The sequence below is a fragment of the Diadema setosum genome, chromosome 2 (assembly GCF_964275005.1).
Source record: "Diadema setosum chromosome 2, eeDiaSeto1, whole genome shotgun sequence".
Classification (NCBI taxonomy): domain Eukaryota; kingdom Metazoa; phylum Echinodermata; class Echinoidea; order Diadematoida; family Diadematidae; genus Diadema; species Diadema setosum.
In genome coordinates, this window is record NC_092686.1 from 14,705,992 (window position 1) to 14,726,241 (window position 20,250).

The window sequence follows — 20,250 nt, forward strand, 5'->3', positions numbered from 1 at the left end:
AATCTTATCTTATTTGTGTGGATTCTGCGTTTAACCAAGAGGTCGTGCATTTAATTGCATTTCCTTGTTTGTTTGAACTTTTTTGAGACTGCAATGTTTATTTGAGTCAGTAACAAAAGATCACTGCAGTAATGCACATTTATCCTTCATATTTTGTAGAATTATCCTTCATGTTTTGGAGAATATATTTTGCTATTTTTCATTCATAGAAACATGTAAAAGAAAGGAGAAAGCACTGTCAAAGTGTCCAGTGTTTGTCATCATGCACATTAGTACAATATTCTCTGAAGTACATGTAGCTGACCAAAACTCTTGATGTTATCTTTACTATCGTGTTGAATTCAATTTAAATCTTAAAAAGGTGTACGCTGTAGTTACACTTTAGCCCTTTTTTTTTCATCCTTGTTTTCCCAACTGTTCAAATCAAGCACTTCACTTAAGTCAGTCACTTCCATTGGCAAATTCCTTGTGAATGATGTTTGTTTATAATAAAGTGGGGAATTCCCTGTATTGCAATTTGCTTACTACTGATTGTCAGCTGTATGCGAAGTTCAAGTCAAGAGCAGGAGAAGATATATAGAATAATGACATTTGCGTGTATTAAGGCAAGCTGCGAGGATTTCCAGGATTTAATTGGGATTAGATGATTTGAAATGTGGAGTTTGTGTATGTACAAGTATATACTCGCCCGTACTTCAATTAGGGTACCCAAATTTGTATATAGTGATGGGAAATTACATGCCAGTCAACGGGCATGTAACTTATCATTCTTGCAGAAAAGATAGGTGTAATAGTCTCTGCTTTGATCACAATCGTCCTGTTTTAGTCATATCATAGACTATCTTTCTTTCAGGCTGATAGTGTTGAGCTTTTGTCTTTTTCTGATATTCAAAGATGGTTGAAATGTCTGTCTTGAAGCATTTATTTTTTGTACATAATTTATATCATATCCAATGGAGAGTAGCAGTCTTCCCTGGCATTTATTTTTCAAAGTGTTAATCCTAGACCGTGGTTTCTGTAGGCAATCAGTCTTGATTCTTTCCTTGTATTCATTCTTCAACTAATGCATAATCAGAATGACCATTTCTTTTTTTAATACACTTGTTACTAATGTGTTCTAATTCAGTCAATTGATACATAGGATAACAAACATTTCGGAGTTACGACATTGAGTTTGATTATTTTCCAGGACATGATGTTTGATAATTTATAAATGTGTGTTCTTTGATTTTTTTTTTTTTTTTTTTTTTGGCTGCATTGCAATTTGTGCCATATATTTCATAATGTTGCTACAGGAACAATCTTATTTTTTTTTTTTCCAGATATTCTTTCATATTCCAGTGCACCAACTTAATATGCAGTATTTGCATTGTATCCGCCTCTTCTAATTGTATCCACCTCTTCTACATCTTGTCTTTTGTTCTCACTTTCCCTTTTTTTTTCCCCTTCTTACTCTTCAGTACTAACATTCACTCTTCTATCTATCTACCTTTCTGACACAGTTTCCTTCAAATAATGTATATACTTGCATATGCACCCTGTCGTTATACATTACCATGATGGCCATTGAGAAAATCAATGCAGTAAAGGAGATGGCCAATACGGTCTCACATTTAATCTTTTCTTGTCTGTCTGTTCAGAATTCTCTGTCATATCTTTTCTTTCCTGTTTTTTTTTTTTCTTCTGAATCTTCTTTGGTTATCACCGATTCATATTTATCCTAAGCAATTGCTTCTCATCTTTATCTCTCTCTTTTCACCGTTTCCTCTCATTCTCATTCTCTTCACTTCATTACTGTTATATTTTTCTTCATGCTTTCTATATTTTTTTCCCCCAACTTTTTTCTTTTTTTAAAAATAACGTGAAATGACTATCCACGCCTCACACGCTGCCTCCCCGGTTCCCAATCTTTTAACATCGGCCAGAGTCGTGCTGTGAGTAGTTTGATCACCGATCTCTTCAAATTTGAATCGTGCCTCTCTGTCGTGAACCGAGTTTTTGTCAGGGCGACTATGGGAGGGTGATGTTACTGCCTTGCCCAATATCTTTGCCTGCCTGTTTACCCCCTCTTACACCCCCCTCCCCCTCCTGTTCGAACGTCAAAACACCTGCGCCCTTTTTATACAGCTGTTTAATATACATCCACAGTTAACGCAACTGTTCCTTTCTTGTAACACAAGAGTAACTATTGAGAATGGCATTGCAGTCGTGTGTAATCCACATCAGGCTATCATATTTTGAGTTCTTCCATCCACGCTATTATTTTCACCATGTCGACCGTTTTCATGCCGCATTCACGCATCTCTCTCTCTATGTGCGTTTACATATCATCCCACCGTCGGTGACAACCCCCCACTTGGCAAGTCCCTCCCGAGCAGCGATCAGCGCTTGTCTCTTACTCAGCACGTTAGAGGGTTGATATCTGTGCATTCATGTCCTTGTCCATGTTTCCTCGTAAATGTATTACATGTTTCCACACGTGTGTGTCCAGTCCCCCATCCTCCCTAAGTCTGTGTGTCCAGTGGAAGGCCTCCCTTAGCCCCTTCCTTATTACAGTTTTCTTTTGTGTGTGTTGCTCAGCCCAGTGCCCTATTCTGATGTGATGTGTGATAAGCACTCATCATTCTTTGTTCCATGAAGAAAAAAAAAAAACAACTTGCACCCTCACTATATACACAGAAGCACTTTTCCACTATGTTTCTTTTTTTCTTTTTCTTTTTTTGTCACCTGTGCACAATTACTGCACCGTCCCTGTTTCCTGTTTCCCATTCCCAGACTATTTTCTTTATAAATTCATTTCTCCCAGTAACTCTGCATACGCATATCTTACTATTGCCTGACTTTTTTTTTTTTTTTTTACTTTTTTTTTATTTTAATAATGTGCTCTCTTTTCATGGCCAGTAATCAGCAATGGTTGTTCCAGATTGTCATGAGGTCTTTCACAGAGGGCATAGGAATGAAAGCATTAGAGTCAATTACGTGAGGCTGTCACCACTATTAAATGTATGGAAATGTTAGTTATAAGAATATATGGGGAGAAGTGCATATTTGCACTAATTCGCAGGGAGATCCTTTATTGGCATGTTCCATTTCATGAAAAGGAATGTAATGGTAAGACTAACAAACGGTAGCTGTGATTGTCCGCTATTACGACAGACTATATTCTTTCAGGTAAATAATTCCAAACCTTTAGAATAGAACTAAAAACAGTCATTTGAATCTTCATTTCATTGTATGTTCAGACTGTTAACTATTTTTATTTTTATTTATTTATTTTTTTTTTGGGGGGGGGGCATTCATATTTGTTCATTTGCACAACCATATCATCCGCTCTTAAGTGAGTTTCTGCACGAGTTAAAATGATGCACATTAATACAACAACAACAAAATTGTGAAGTTGAATGCTGATCAGCTGAAGTGAGAGTGTGTTGTGATTTGACTTTCCAAGTCAGTTGTATTTCTCTTTAAACTTAGTTTCAGGTTAATCCAGAGACTTTGGATGTGAAAAGCATGCTGTGGTTAATTCATGCGCTATTTTTGATTGGCCAGTGAGTTGTCACACAAGTTCTGCATGAATAGGCCATGTACTTAACGGGAGGTATTGATTAAGTGGAATGAGTCGCGAATGCTAGAAGAGCTAGTTCAGTTTTGATGTAACTTCTCTGTTAAGCATCGCTTCTTGCCGTTTCATGCTTTGACTGAAAGTGAAAGGGGTGTTGTTTTTTTGATGGGGTCTTATACCCTCTCACTAAATATTTTAGAGAAAGTCTTGTCTTTTTGCTTTGTCCAGTCATTAGCCTTTTTTGAAGTCTTTAAGGGGTTAACAATTTGTGAACCTTCTGTTCTAACACTAGAATAGATGCCTTATAGAGAACCAAGATATTACCTAGTGTGTCTAACTCTTTAATTCTGATATTTTTTCAATGATTAATTTTTGAGCAATGTGTTGCCTATCAAAAATCATTTCATACCCCAAAGATCGCTTATCTCTAGAATTTTAAAATGTTGCAACTGACTGGAAGCCCAAATAATTTTCTGTTGCTTAATGTTTTTTTTTAATTTTTTTATTCACTTTCTTGCCAGTAAAACGATATGTAATATCGTAATTTGTTTTTCCATTCTAGGTTCAGCTCAATATGAGTCAAACATCTATGTACAAATATAAAGAGCTGATCAGTTTCATATGAATGTCCTACAAATGGAACTTGTGTACCCTACTTGTAAACAAACAAACAAAAAAGTTTTCTTTCTCTCTCTATTCATCCCAGGTTTATGTTGTGTTTATGGCAATGAGCATTATTACATGAATAGGACAGTTTAGCATCTGTAGTGCTAACTGCATGGCGTTGGAAAAAATGAGCTACCTTCGGGGAGAAAACAGAACCGTGTGAAGCCTTTGATGAATTAATGGTTGTATGGCTTGGAACCCCTGAACTGCCCTCTTTCCAAGACTGTCTGCAGTCATGTTGCTTACTCTGATACTGAGCCTTGCGTTGTCGTGGTATTGTGCTCAAACTTGTCGTTCTGTTTTTGTCTAGTTTTCTTTTATGATAATGGAACGCCCCACCCTTCATGATGCATAATTATACATGTCCTCGTTAGTGGTGTTTGAATAATTATGCTGATTACTTAAAGAACATATCATGTTAAATTTTGAGGCATTCTTTTTCCATTGTAATCTATGTGTGTCTAGTCCAATCATGTCTATTATACTCTATGTACATGTGTAGGGGGGAATATTGTTATACAGTTTGTTTTCAAAAAATTTACCCAACTCCGGAAATTTGTGATGGCACAAAATCATTTTGTATTTCATAATGAGATATAATTTTGTACCGAAATCAAAACTCTAAACTTTATTGAAGTATGTTTTTAACTCAAAACAAAATTCAGGAATTCCGAGGTGTTTTTCTGAGGGGTTAGTAATATGTGTTTACTCACCACTTGCTATGTTTGATTCCCTACATTTTGAGAACTGCAGTGCAGTACTTCTGCAGCAAAATGCTGGAGCAAAGGGAAAAATTTGGGCTATTTGCATGTGAGGCTGTGGGAAATTTTGTTAATGCAGATGAAAGCCAAAGGTCAGTGAAAGAAAGTGCAATAAAGATTAAACAGTTTCATAATTAATTTCAATTGAAATTTGAGAACCATCCATTAGATACCCTGACTGGCTTTTTATCATTTTCTCTCATACTAATTATTATATTATATAAATTAGTTATCCAAATAGTGTCTACATTTTTTAAAAGTTCCATTGCTTTTTGAATGAAAAGCAAAAACAAAACAATAATCTGAAAAATGATAAGAGAAAATGGCTCAGCCACGAAGCAATGAGGTCACATATATGTGAAAAAAAAAAGTATGCAAAGTCATATTTGATCTTGTCTCTTATTCATAATCTTTTCTCTTATTCATAATCTTTTCCTGGTCAGTAGCGGGCATTAAAGGGAAATATTTAGGACCTATTGCTTGTTTTTTTCTGCCATGCATTAAATGCAGCTACCAGTCAAGCTGTCTATTCTGTTGATGTGTGTGTGTGTATGTCTGCATAGCTATGTTCTGCATGATGGCTATCTGTCATTTCCCCCAAGAAATGATATTTCTTGTTTTGTCTGAAGTTAACCAATTCAGCATTGAATGATTTTCTCATGCAGTGTACTTTTCTGTGGAGGTCTTAACACCTGCATTGTATTTAATATATCTTTGTTTGTGTTTTGATATATTTTTCATTGATGTTTTACATAATTTAACTTACTTCAGTTTCCAATATGCCTCTGTGTTTTTATAACCACTACTGGTCATGTCCTTCTTTCCACTGTCGTATATTTTATGATTAAAATTAGGATTTTTATCAAAGAAAAATATCTATCTTAATCAGTCACATTTTAAGCATTCGACAGAGTGTCTGAAGTAGAGAAAAAGTGTTTGTAGACAGTATGCATCCCTGTACTGTATTCAGACCATGTTGCTCTAGAAGTTTCTCATAATGAGTTGTGCCAAGAGGTGAGACTATGACTCTCTACGTGTACCCTCCTCCTTCCCTCCCTCCCTCCCACCAGATCCGCGTGGTACACGCATTCCAGGCCGGACTTCAGCATCGCATCGAGCGTAAGAGCCTGAGCAACTCGGTGCACGAGTTCATGGCTCCCGAGAACAGCTATGACATTGAGACGACGAAGCAGAATGAGGACTCGGCACCCATGGTCTCCTTCAGCACAGGGACTGGGACCAGCTTTGAGACCCAGTTATAAAGGTACACAGACTCCAAAGGTCTCAATGGTACTTGAAAACTCAATATGAGTTCTCAGGCATGTGGAGGACTTGTTGCTCGGTTACAGTAGTACATGATACCCTTCACAAAGGTATTTGAGACTTGGGTGTGGGCATTCAGACCTATGAAGAACTTGTGGTTCAATTATACAGTGGTACTTGAGACCTGGGCAAAAAAGGTATTTGAGACCTGAATCATGTAATCTTTGTGACTCCATTGCAATGGGACTCAGACAAAGATGTGTGTACTCAGACCCATTAAAGGCATATGACTCCATTAAAATGGAACTCAAGACCAAAATATGCACAACCAAACCCAGGAACAACATATGACTTCATTGCAGTTGAACTCAAGACCAAGACAGGTATACTCAGGCCTGTAAAATACATGACTCGATTACAATGGAATTCAAACTGAGATAAGTGCACTAAAACCCATGAACTACATACATTGTATGACTTCATTGCAATGGAACTCAAGGCCAAGACATGTGTACTCAGACTTATGACAGACACACAACTCCATCTCATTGGGACTCAAGACCAAGACAGGTACATTAGGGAGTTTTCGATTGGGTGAACGAGAAGGACGTGCCGCCGAGCGCAACCGTACGTCAAGGCGTCACGTCTGTACGTTGACCCGCTGCTAAAACACATTTCAATTTCGGGCGCCGGCGTCACGTCTCGTGGCGTGTGCAGGAGGCAACCAGGCCCTGTGCCTTGCGTGCATATAAGCGGAATTTATGACTCGTTTCTGTACTTGTAATATTTATTTTGTCTTTGACTAGATGCGTATCCTGGGAGGAATTATGTGGATTTTAAAACATGATGCATGGTAAGACTACTAGGCAAATGCACTGCTGCACTAGCTAGGCCAAAAGCACCAAAATCTGTTTGCGTACAGCATTACGTGTAAATGCATGTGTGGGACTACGGTAGGCAATTGCAAAGTGCGAAACAGTGAAAACGGGCAAATAAAGTAGGTACCAGAGGCTGTAGTTTGTATGTCAGCGGTGCTGCTGTTTTGCACGATACCCGAGAGGAGTGTGACGTCATACCAAGGGTGGGTTGAGCGCGGCGCAACCGATTTGGGTGGACGGTGATAACCGGGGTTAACGCGTTCGAAATTTGTGCGATGAGCCGAGGGTCGACACTCGCGCATGCGCAGTACGTAAAAACTACGTCATAACAGGGTGACGCCTGGCTCAACGTGCAAATCGAAAAGTCCCTATTCACACCCATAAACGACACTTGACTCCATTGCAAACAGACTCAAGCCGAGACATGTGAACTCAGGCCCATGAAAGACATATGACTCTATTACAATGGAACCCAAGACCAAGATATTTGCACCCAAACCAATTAACAATATGTGACTCCATTGCTATGGGACTCAAGACCAAGATATGTGTACTCATACCCATGAAAGACATATGAGCGCGTGACAATGGGACTTGGACCTTCAAAGACATGGGTAGTCAGACCCATGAAGGAAATATGACTCCATTAAAGTTGTACTCAACACCAAGACATGTGTGCTCAGACACATAAAAGGCATGACTCGATTAAATTTGGAGTTTGAACTGAGATAAGTGCACTAAAACCCGTGAACTACATACATTGTATGACTTTATTGTAATGGAACTCAAGGCCAAGACATGTGTACTCAGACTTATGACAGACACACAACTCCATCTCAGCGGGACTCAAGACCAAGACAGGTACATTCACACCCATAAACGACACTTGACTCCATTGCAGACGGACTCAAGCCGATACATGTGAACTCAGGCCCATAAAAGACATATGACTCTATTACAATGGAACCCAAGACCAAGATATTTGCACCCAAACCAATTAACAATGTATGACTCCATTGCTATGGGACTCAAGACCAAGATATGTGCACTCAAACCCATGAAAGACATATGAATATGAGCGCATGACAATGGGGCTTGGACCTACAAAGACATGTGTAGCCAGACCCATAAAGGAAATATGACTCCATTAAAGTTGTAATCAACAACAAGACATGTGTGCTCAGACACATAAAAGGCATGACTCCATTACAATGGAACTCGAACTGAGATATGTGCACTCAAACCCACGAACTACATATGACTCCATTGCAATGGGACTCAAACTGAGATATAAGACCCAAACCAGTTAATGATATTTGACTCCATTGCAATGGGAATCAGACCAATACATGTTTACTTGGAGCCATGACAGACATATCATTGCATTTCATTAGGACTCAAGAACAAGATGCGTGCACTCAAACCAATGAGCAACATATGACTCCATTGCTATGGGACTCAAAATCAATATATGTGTACTCAGACCCATGAAAGACTGCAAAACTGCATTACAATAGGACTCAAGAACAAGATGCATGTACCCAAACCTATGACTGACATATAACTCCATTACGATGAAGATCAAGACCTAGATATGTGCAAGTTTTCAGACCCATGAAAAACACATGACTCCATAAAAATGACACTTGAGAAGCAGATACAAACACTGTGACCCATATAAGACTGGTTATTAACTTGGTAGTCGGGAAAGCACCTGAGACTCTTTGACACTAGGACATTGACCTGTTTGTGGACACTCAGACCCAATTTAGACTTCAACTCAGATGTGGTGGCTCATGAGACTCCTTTAAGGCACTGAAGTCCCAGTTATTAATTCAATTTAAATTCTATTTATAAAGATAGTTTAGTGCAAGTACCAAGAAGCAGATGTGAGTAATAATTTTAAAAATTCCCCAATTCAAAATTCCAAAATATCAGGTCAGTAATTTACTTCTTATGAACAACATGAGAGCAGGAAAGATTTGATCTTGACACATTGTTTCCTCATCCTTTGGTTAGACTGTATGATCAAAGCAATCACATCTGCATTTTCATTTATTATTGTTGTTGAGGACAAGTGATGAAGTGCTACATGCACTAAACGAGTACAATCAGCCTCGCCCAAGTCGCATCAAAGGGACCAGAGAAAATTTTTCGACTCAGCATGAATTTCATTTTACACTGTAGAATAAACACATGCTTATATCCAACTGGGGTTGAACTTTTCTTGCACTTAGCCAATTTTTCGATTTGTGCGAGGTCGACTTTGGCAAGGTTCGCTGTATACGACGTCCATGAAGATCCTTTGCCGCAATGCAGAGTCCTTCTATTCACTCAGGCCCGAATTCTCAAAGCTGGAATAACTATTCCGAGGAATAGTTATTCCGGGGAATAAATTATTCCACCTTTGAGAATAGATTCCGGGGAAAAAATCGTGTCATTTTACGTCACGAGGGCCTGATTTGCATAAGAGGTGTAATAAATCGGCGGAATAAGCGGTGTAATAAAGTTATTCCACCTTTGAGAATTCGGGCCTAAGAGTGTAACGCTGCCACTCAGATAGCACGTAGTAATATACATGTACAGCTGTGTTGTCCCAAAAGTGATGCAATCCGAGTTCACATTTTGTATGTAGTATAGATTCCAGTTAGAGCTTCATAGGAGAGGTATTCACAAACTTGCAAATAGTGTCCTACAGGAGTGGTTCTTGATTTTGTATCATACCATCACAAACTCCTTGTAGATTGATGTGTAGCCTCATGTTTACATTTGTCTGTGCTTTCATTTCTTTCTGTAGATGGATGGTTTTGATAGCGGCTGCTGTCACACTGGGAATGACAGTAATGGGTGTGAGTCGGGTTGGCCTGCAGCGTGGACGCAGCTTCCAACGTTTCATAGCGTGCACCGATGTCCCACCCTCGGTTGTGGCCAACAATCCAGGAATGATGGGTGCACAGGAAGTGGGCAAAAGTGTGTGGAAACAGGAATGAATGCTGGAGTAACAATTGGAGAGACATTGAGAAAACGGAAGGAAAAATAGACTCCACTGGAGACAAGGAAGAATAGACTGATGCAATACATCTTGTCATGCACAAAGCAGTGTAGCATCGCATATACGACTACCAGTCCTAATGTAGCCAAGAGATATTGTTTTCGTTCCTTCTGTGGTAATGGTGGTGGGAATTCTTTTCTTTCTTTTTTTTTCTCATTTCAAGGAAATCGTGCAAAGTAAGAGATGGAACATTGTATTTGATTAGGGTGTGTGAGCTAGCGTCAGCGATAATATTAGCGACACGTTATGTCTGGATGACAGTATCACTGAAGTGGAATCAAAGCCGTAGCCATTATCTCCACCCAAAATCAGTACCGTAGTCTGTGAGAACCCTTTGATAGAGTGTGAACTTTTCATGACGTACAGACATATCAGGTTGGCATAAGTGTATCTAGTCCTCACATTTAAATGTGGTCCATATGGGGAGATTATGTGTAATCAAAAGTAGGTTTGTATTATGCCAGATCTAGCAGGGATGGAGGTTCTCTCTGTCTCTCTCTCTCTCTATCTATCTATCAATCTAACTATCTATCTATCTGTCTGTGTAGCTAAATAGGTTGGTAATGTTGTTTGATTAAGACATAGAATTAACTGCCAAGCATGTGCAGAGGGTTATTAATAATACATTACGTGTGAATACAAAGTATGTATATACTAGCCAAATCAGTTTTTGTGCCCTCTTTCCAGTTCGTAAGAAGTGTAAGTTGTAATTTGAGCCACATTTAAAGAAAAAAAATTATGATAATAATCAGTAGCATACTCTGCTTCGTAACCCTGTAATGCTGTAGATTTTCAGCCAGTTATTCATAAGTCTGTGTGTATGTGATCATCTAACGGTGATGAAAAAAAAAAAATAATCTGATATGTTGTCTTTCATTATCTTTAAAGTGATAGTCGTTTTATGTAATCATTCCCTTATTTCTTGTAGGATGTGGTCTGCAAGTTTTCTTGCGTTTTTTCTTTTCATTATCATTTCAGATATTGTTACAGTAAATCCCAGCTTGGGATTTTATGGACTTCACTTTCTGGTGTGCAGACTTTAAAAAAAAAAATTGCTGTTAATAGAAGCATTCAAAGGGCTTGCAGAGTGGTACAAAATTGACTGGCACTTGAACATACCGTACAAAATCTCATGTCTGTGAATATATATATATCTGCAACTTTTGAAGATTCAACTGTTTCAAAGTGAAGAGTTTGATAACGTTTGTTTTTCGTACTTACACCATGTACAGAATCAGACTCTGCAATTGAAACTTTGTTGTTTTCCATGCGACATCGGTCTCGTGTTTTTTATACATGTGGGTGTTTCTGTTTCTATTTTTTTTTTTTCTGATTTCTCTGTAACAATAATAACCGTGTGTAAGTCAGAAAGGTTGGTTTGTCTGTATGTGTGGAGTAATTTGATAGTGAATTTATTCATTGGAATAACCATTTACCTCTTATAGATGGTCTGTAGGCCCCCAGAGAGATCCATGGTATTATAGTCTGGACTGTTGATTACTACACTAACAAAAAAAAAAGTACAGATCATATCAGACTGTCATGTAGATTTTAGAAGAGGATAAATCAATTGGTATCTTTACTTTGCTCAAGGATTAACATTTATGCTATAACTGTACTCTTGCACAGACATGTATGGGGAACGAGATATCCTTTTTCTTTATACATACATATATATAGCTCATTGATATCGTTATGTCGACAGTTTCAATGTGAATTTGATATGTAATGATGAACGATGCAAAAGGAACGAATGGCGTGTAAATATATTTATATGTATTCCAAGAAAGCGCATGTAAATGTACACAAAGTAAGCATCCATCCTGCAGTTAATTTGGGGTTTTGTAGGATAGCCTTGAGATGCACAGTCTCTAAACAATCATTGACATTAGCTGGATTTTTATTTTGGTGTAATTTTTGTTTTTAATTGTTTGCCATATGGGTCATACATTCATTCAGAAAGAGGAACAGCTCATGCCAGAGCCAGATCATAAGGATGTACTGTATTTCCGACCAGCGTTTTTGTCTGAGCAAGAAAGCAACTACAGAGACAGTCTTGTTTTCATTTCATTTTTGATGTCTTAGAGAAAAAAGGTGTAGCTGATACTGAAAAGAAGAAACCTCCCACTGCTGCCTCCCAATTTCTTTTTAAACCATCCATTCCCCTCACCCCCCCCCCCCCCCCCTTTGTTGAGGTCATCAGTGTTTATGTAACTTTGAGGTTGGTTTGTTGAACTCCAGAAATAAGCACTGGCACATCGCAAAGGATGTGTAAAACAGAAAGGACAGTATACCTTTTTCTTTTCCTTTTCTTTTTTAGGCCCAGTCCAAGATTTTCTGCTAAAAATGATGTAGAAGAAGACAAAATGATACTAATATTATGTTATAGAGGTTCACAATGGTCTCTTGGATGAGTCTGTTAATAGTCAGTGGCTGAACTTGCACAAAGAAGGACAGGTCTTGAAAAACCCAACCAACATTCCACTGTGAAATACCTTCTACGGTACACACACAGATTTCAATGTGGACACATGGCAACTATTGTCTGAGCTGCACTTTTCCTCAAAGACGCGAGACTCAGGTTTTGGATCACAGTCCAAAAATGCAAGGTAATCTGGCTTCAGCATAGGTGACATCAAACTCATACTTGTTGCCCTTCGGCTGACGACAAATAAACTATGTTGTAGCACCAGATTGCGACACAACAAATTTGTGGAAGAGAGTTCTGGTTTTTCTTCCCCACGATGAAATTTGAAAAGATTCTTGTTAGCTTTCAATGCCTAGATAGCTCTCGAAAATTGCATATATTCCCCAAACTGATTTTTATTCGGCAGTTTTGCTGGTGCGTGTGTACTTCGTGGAAGTGTACTGTATTCAGGAAACATTCGTTGAAGTGTCACAGAGCAAAGTTTAAAGCAAGGCCTGTGAATGCTGTTTGCTGAATAACAAATGAATGAGGTTCCCAGATTCACTGCATGTCAGTGTGCTGGCCAGTATCAGATGACATCGGGGTCCTTCCGACAGTGTTGCAGCATTGGTTGAAACAGTCACTGTACTGTGCTCCATCGGTGAATGTTCTGCTCAGTGTGTGCTTGATGTTAGTGCATGCCATTTGTGCATTCCAGTGCTTGCAGCAAGTCATGGTGGCTGAAGGCAGGTTTAGAAGAGTGTTTTTCTTCTTACTGTTGTATTTCTTTCTGTTTTCCCCGCCATGCTCCGTTGGTGTAGGATAGAATGAGCCCCATCACATTTTGTGAAGCTCTACAAGATGCAGCAACATTTTCTACTCTCACGTAGAACACAAGTTACAGTTTGACGTCAGCAGTTTCTGTGGTTCACAAAACTCGAATCATCGACTCTGGTCACCGAAACTGCACTCGCTTGTCGCCGTTGAGTCCTTCAGTGGCTGTTGAGTGCGATCGAGAAAAGAAGAAGTCTCGTGTTACTATGATGCGTGGCACCACTCACAGTAGTCATCGGTCAGAGAAGCTTTATCCATCATTTTGTGACCGGTAGCAAGTGTTTTGCCTGCCTTGTGACTACAACAGCCATTATTTCCTCTATTAAGAATGAGTGGATACCACAATAAGAAAAAATGCAACATATTCGTACGTTTTGGGTGTTAGTGTAGAAACAGGCAACCCGCTTGAATGCTGCAGTGTGAAGGTCCTTTTATTTGGGGGGTCCCCTCATGATGGGGGGGAGGTGGCGGGGAGGGGGCAACGGCGGTCACTTCGATGGATGTTTGTGCTAAATGCATCACAAGAGTTCAAGATGATGTCGTTGTGAAGTCGTCGTTCAGGTCCCCAGTGGGGCTGGCAAATTTGGAGAGTGTTGGCAATTGGATGGTCATTGAGCCACCCTGGGATGAGAGGTGGGAGTCGTTTGGAAGCATGAACGAAAAAAAAAAAAGATAAGAAAAAAAAAAACATTTCTTTTTCATTGATAACATGAGCTCAGGAACTTCATCTGAATGAAAACTCTTGTAGCAAATGTCATGTTCTATGGCAATTATTTGCAATAATACTAGTATCAAAACTTATCAAAAATGCTGTCCACATCTTTGGTTTCTGATGATGTAAAAAGAGACTGCGAAAGTCGTCTGAGGTGTCTGCGGATTCCTCCTCGTTTATTTTCATTTCTTTGATTTTCGGTGTGTTTGATTATGAATCTAGCTCCTCTTCCAGTTTTTTCGAATGTCCAGATCTTGCACCGTTTCTTTTTCTTTCTTTTAATAGTGTATTTGTGAATATGCTCCTCCTTGTCAGGGGGACAGGAAAACCCTGCCGTTGCCATGGCACAGAATCTGTCATGTGACACGACCATAAAACATCAGGTGATCATGGCCAGGCACCCCCAATTAGTTCTGGCTGTACTGTCCAAGTACACATATCTCCCTGGCTAATGGGTTGTGCGAATTTTACTTTTTGCGTGCTGATTTTGTGTTCACGTTTTACTCCTTGTGACTGCTTGTATTCTGTGCATGATTTCACCGAAGTGCTCACCATTTTATATATATGACAATGAAAGAGACAAGAGTTATGTTTTTGTAAAAGCATTTCATTATGTTTTCAATGTGCAAAAAAAACCCCAACAAAATGCAGTACGCTTTGCCGATGATTTCAAATATTGCGAGGAAGGGAATGGCGAGGAGGAGGGAGAAGAACTAGATGGAAGAGACTGGATAAAAAGGGAATGATGATTTTACAATTATGCTTTTGCCCTGCCGCTCCCTCATGAAAGAAATATGCTTATGTAACTGCCGTGAGAAAACCTGTTCAAGAGGGGCAAAAGCACTCGAGTTTAGTTAGATTTGATGATTATTTTCAGCTGATCGCATTTTTTACCATGCTTTTGTTTGTGTGAGCAGCATGGAAGTATATTTCATCACTGTATTTGCTCTAGATGTAGTATGCTTCTCCTGTCTGAAGACTTTTATTGTTTCCGCATATAGATATGATCTGAGTAAGTGAGATTGTGCAAGGAAAAACATACTGACAAATATGCTCATTTTATTGAATTCTCAGATATAGAAGCCATGAGATATTTTATGTTGCAGTTTGTTTCAGTCAATAAACATTAGCGAGAACAAGGACAGATGCTTACTTCCATACTTTAGTTTTTACCGTATATAATAAAGAATACTATTTGATTCTAAAAGTTTTATTCAGTGGATTACATATGTCATGTTTTTTTTGTTTTGTTTTTTTTTTATTCGTTGAAGTGAAGAGTGGACAATGATGTTTTGGTTGCTCAAAGTGTACATAAATTGATAAATAATCAAAACAACCTTATAAGTATGATTACTGATCTTCATATGCAAGTATGTAGGGGTATTTACATCAATGGCTACTAGGTTGACTAGCTGAAGTTGTCATTATCTGTTACCAGATAACATTGTGTAATTGCATATTTTATCATGGATATGTTTCCCAATGGGGAATCCGTGCTTTGTTTCTATATTTCGAAAAATTACCCGACTATTGATAAGAAAACTTGAACAGGTAGTCGTTATTCCTTTTTCGTCATATACTATTATGCACTGTAAATATTGCAAGAAGAGGGTGAATCCTAGTGTCTCTTGGCAAGGCAAACCGTTAAGATGTGTTCACCAGTGTTTGGAAGACATGCCCTGTTGCTAATTGGTACTTATCTAGCCAACGCCATTTACTCAGCGTGGGACCAAAGGCATTTTCGGTCATCACAGCTTAGTTTTATGAGCAGGTGACCAAGGTTGCGGACTTGTGCAGCAGGACGAAAGATGTTGCAAAGGTCCACACACTTTTTATCACCAGGTGGACTCCCCAATAGTAAAAAGCGTCGCTATGTGTGGAATGCAAACGTACTATTAATGTATAAACTCGACTGTTACGCATTCCTATGCATTTTCAAGTGATAGAGACTAGGCATTTAACATTTATAATCGCATAACCAGTTTGTTGATCTTTAATTGACAATAAATTATGATTCGATGTACGATGCTTTGCAGGAGACATTATGTTTTTCCAAACGAAAAAAAAAAAGAAGAATAATAAACAGGTGTATGTATTTAAAGTATATATGTATTTCCTTCATTTGAAGTTGAATGAACTTTTTTCTGTTTACTGCTGCTGGCGAAGTGATTGTACAATGAGTAAGTTGCTAGGATGTGCAGTCTTGATTTGACACGGAACAGTCAACTGTGAGCAGTCATGTTCTGTTTTCAATCTGTTTTTATTTTTTACTACTCAAAACAAAATGAAAAAAAAAAATCTGGAAAAAAAAAGCAATGGGTCTCTGTATATGTAGTGTCAGTGTGTAGTGTTTTGAGGTAGAACCGTTTTTTCATTGGAAATGTGTGCGGACTGTTTACCGCTCCACGTGACTAATGATACAAAGTCCATTTTACGATATGGAATGTTGACGATATTAACCACAGAGGTTACCCCCAGTTTTTGTAGCTACTTGCAGTGATGTACAGTTCATGACTGGAATAACAATAAACGGTTCATTCAAAGAATGTTTTCAGTGTTATGCTTCTTTTCGTATCTCTGGTGTGGCTCTGATCCAAGGTAGCCCGTCCTACACATTCGGAACCTTCAGATTGACAGAAATCTTGCAATTTTTTATTTCCTTTCACATGTCCAACACTCCCTGTCAACATTGCCATGAGTTTGGCACCTTGGAGTCATACAGTCTATGAGCTCAACTCTAAATAAGGCGCGTGAGTCCAACGCTGGGAAAAAAAGGCCCACAAGTCCGACATTAGGCAAAAAAGGCCCATGATGCGACACTAGGTAAACAAGAACGCAAGTTTGACACTTGTTACATCATGGGGTTTAATGTACGCATTGTCGATCTCGAGGGCCTTTTTCGCCTAGTGTCGGACTCATGGAATAGTAAACAGGAAGGATCTGATGTATATTGGGTGTTTGAGGCAAAATGCAAGAGGTACAGTAGAGATCATGTGTGTAAGGTATAGGAGACACAGTAGGAGTGTGGATGTGTGCATTATGGATGAGGCTGGGGGTGTTTAGTGTTTTTTTGTTTGTGTGTGTGTGTTTGTGAGTGGTGTTTTTATCGGGGATAAGGGGCGAGTGAAGGTCAAGTAACTGCTGGTTCCTTGGTTTTTCTTTTCTTTTTTTGTAAATCCCAAGTGAGCTATGATATATATACATATAAATATATAACTATATATATATATATATATATATATATATATATATATATATATATATATATATATATATATATATATATATATATATATATATATATATATATATATATATTTATTTATATATATATATATATATATATATATATATATATATATTTATATATATACTCAGCAAAAAAAGAAAGTAAACATTTTTCGAGTTTATTTTTCTCAAATAATTTGCGGCTAAATGTTAATGTATTATATACCATATGAAAGGTAATTTAATTGGCTGTCAACTTTAAAGTCAGTAAAGAGTGAAACTTAATGCATGTGTGAAAACCTTTGTTTCTCTCTTCCAAGGCACATAAGTAAAAATTGCAAAAATGAACATAAGTTGTCATTCATGCGTAAATCCTCTTCCATGTATCAGTAAGAACAAAAGACAACTTTAAGACAACAACAAAAACATGTATTCGGTTGCAAAAACATGCCTATGATCTCCATAATATCATTGAAGCCCAAAAGATCAATAAAAGCTAAAAAATATTTGGAGGAAAATGAATTTTCTGTCAATCCAAATTCAAATGAAATCGGAAAAGAAGCAATATTAACAAAAATGGTAGGATTTTCAACTGATTTCCCAAAGTAGGAAAATTGTGATTTATAGTTGGTTCTTGAATTTGTCACATAATAATAATAACAATAATAATAATAACTATTTCTTATTGAGTGCTTTTACAGGACCTGATCAAAGCGCTGTACATACATCTACAAACTACATTTACAAAGTATAAAAAGAACATAGTTACAATTGAAATAATTCAGTCTTGAGTTTCCTTCCAAACATTTCTTCTGAATCACATAGACGGAGTTGTTTTGGTAGATTGTTCCAGACAACAGATCCAGCATATGAAAATGTACGTTCGAAAGCTTTGGTTTTTGCTTGTGGGATTTGTAGGACTGTCGTATCATTTTGTGACCAGAGTTGATATCTGGAGGCTGTAGGGGTGGTTAGAAGGTTGGATAGGTATCGAGGAGCGGTATTCATCACGCATTTATAGACATGAATTCTTAAATTACTAAATTGAATGAATGAAATAAAGATATTTTGTTCATTTAATCATCTTTATGCCCTTACTCCCTATGTCATTTGAAGTTTGAGTTGACAGAAAATTCTTATTTCCCCCCCCCCTTAAGTTTCCCACTTTGATATTGTTCAAAGATATGAAGAGACAAAGAGAACGAAAACTTATTTTTGCTATTTCATTCATGTCTCTCATTGTGTTATAAGTGGTCTTTTGTTATCATTGTTATCTTAAAAGGCATTTGCAAATGAAAGACAATTTGTCAATTTTTACAATTTTTATGCCTCCGCCACGAAGTGTCGCCGGAGGCATTATGTTTTCGGGTTGTCCGTCCTTCCGTCCGTCCGTCCGTAATCAATTTTGTGGACAGCATAACTAAAAAAACTGTTTGAGGTATCCTAATAAAACTTGGCAGGTATATGTATTAGGGGGTGAAGTTGCGCCTATAAACTTTTGGGTGCAGATGCTCAAGGTCAAAGGTCAAAGGTCAAGGTCAAATGCTCAAAATTTCACTATTTCCCCCATATCTATTCAATGCCTGATGGTATTTTCTTGAAACTTTGTGTATACATGTATTACCCAATAAAGATTCTCTAGTGAGAGTTTGGGGTCATGAGGTCAAAATTTAACGGTCAAAGGTCAAATAAAAATGTAAAAATTTTACTTTTTTTCTCCATATCTTGGAAATGGTTCAAGGTATATTCATGGAACATAGTACATATGCATATACTGACTGGCAGTGACTATCTAGGGAATTTTGGGGGTCATGAGGTCAAAGATCAGGGGTCAAAGGTCAAGGTAAACTCATTAAATTTCACTTTTTCCATCATACTTATGCAATGCCTGCCGGATTTTTCTTGAAAATGGTGTATACATGTATTACCCAATAGAGATTCTCTGGGAAGTCTTTGGCCAAAAGTGAAATGTCAAAAGGTCAAAGGTCAAGTGAAAGTGCTAAATTTTACTTCTTCCTCCATATCTCAGAAGTGGCTCAGGTATCATCATGAAACTAATATATATGCATGTTGTGCCTGACAGTGATTCTCTTGGGAATTTTAAGGTCATAGGGTCAAAGGTTAAGGGTCAAAGGCCAGGTCAAGATGCTAACAATCTACTATTTAATACAGAAATAACAGTTTTTCTCTGTACCTTGAAAATAACTCAATGCATAGAGACTTAAAGGGTCAAAAGTCAAGTAAAAGTCCCTGAATCCCTCAAATACATGCTCTCTTAGAAAAATGTAGCCATTCATCCAATTAGTTAAAGGGTGTGTACAGTTCTGGTTGAGGTGAGGATTTAGCTTTTAACGTTTTGCGAGATATTCAGAAACCACTCTATGAGATGTCAAAGAGCATGCTGTTCTAAGGGGTATCAAAAGTTTATTCGATGAAAATCGGTTTTGAAATGGCTTAGATATCCAAAAACAAGGTGAAACAATGAGATCCTAATAAAGTTGTGGCATGTCGCCTTTTATTATTAGCACTTTTTTGGATATCTCAGCCATTTGAAAACCAATTTTCATCAAATAAACGTTGAATGCTTCTTGAAATTACATACTCTTTCATACGTCATAAGAGGCTTTTCATTATCTCACTTAGGAATGTTCAAAACATGAATCCCCACCTCAACCAGTACTGTACAGTCCCTATAAAGGAAAGTGGACATTCAACGCATTATAACATGTCAACATAATATTTTGCCATTTAGATGAAACTGTCATCACACATTGTCAAGACGTACTATAGACCTATTAGGAGAATCATACATTATGGCGGAGGCATACCAATCGCCATAGCGACATTTATCTAGTTACTTTTATCTAGTTACTTAATTTTGTGCCTT

The 20,250-nt window shown here is 37.9% G+C and overlaps 1 protein-coding gene across 2 annotated transcripts in view; it reads left to right on the forward strand.

Annotated features, from left to right (window-relative positions):
• LOC140246173 (plasma membrane calcium-transporting ATPase 4-like) overlaps positions 1–13,858 on the forward strand; it is a 219,408-nt gene extending 205,550 nt beyond the window's left edge. For both annotated transcript variants that reach the window (XM_072325613.1, XM_072325612.1), the window contains 2 exons: positions 6,060–6,253; positions 9,928–13,858. In XM_072325613.1, the coding sequence (XP_072181714.1) occupies positions 6,060–6,251 (192 nt within the window). In that variant the 3' untranslated portion in view covers positions 6,252–6,253; positions 9,928–13,858. The remainder of the gene's footprint in view (positions 1–6,059; positions 6,254–9,927) is intronic.
• The last annotated feature ends 6,392 nt before the right edge of the window (positions 13,859–20,250 follow it).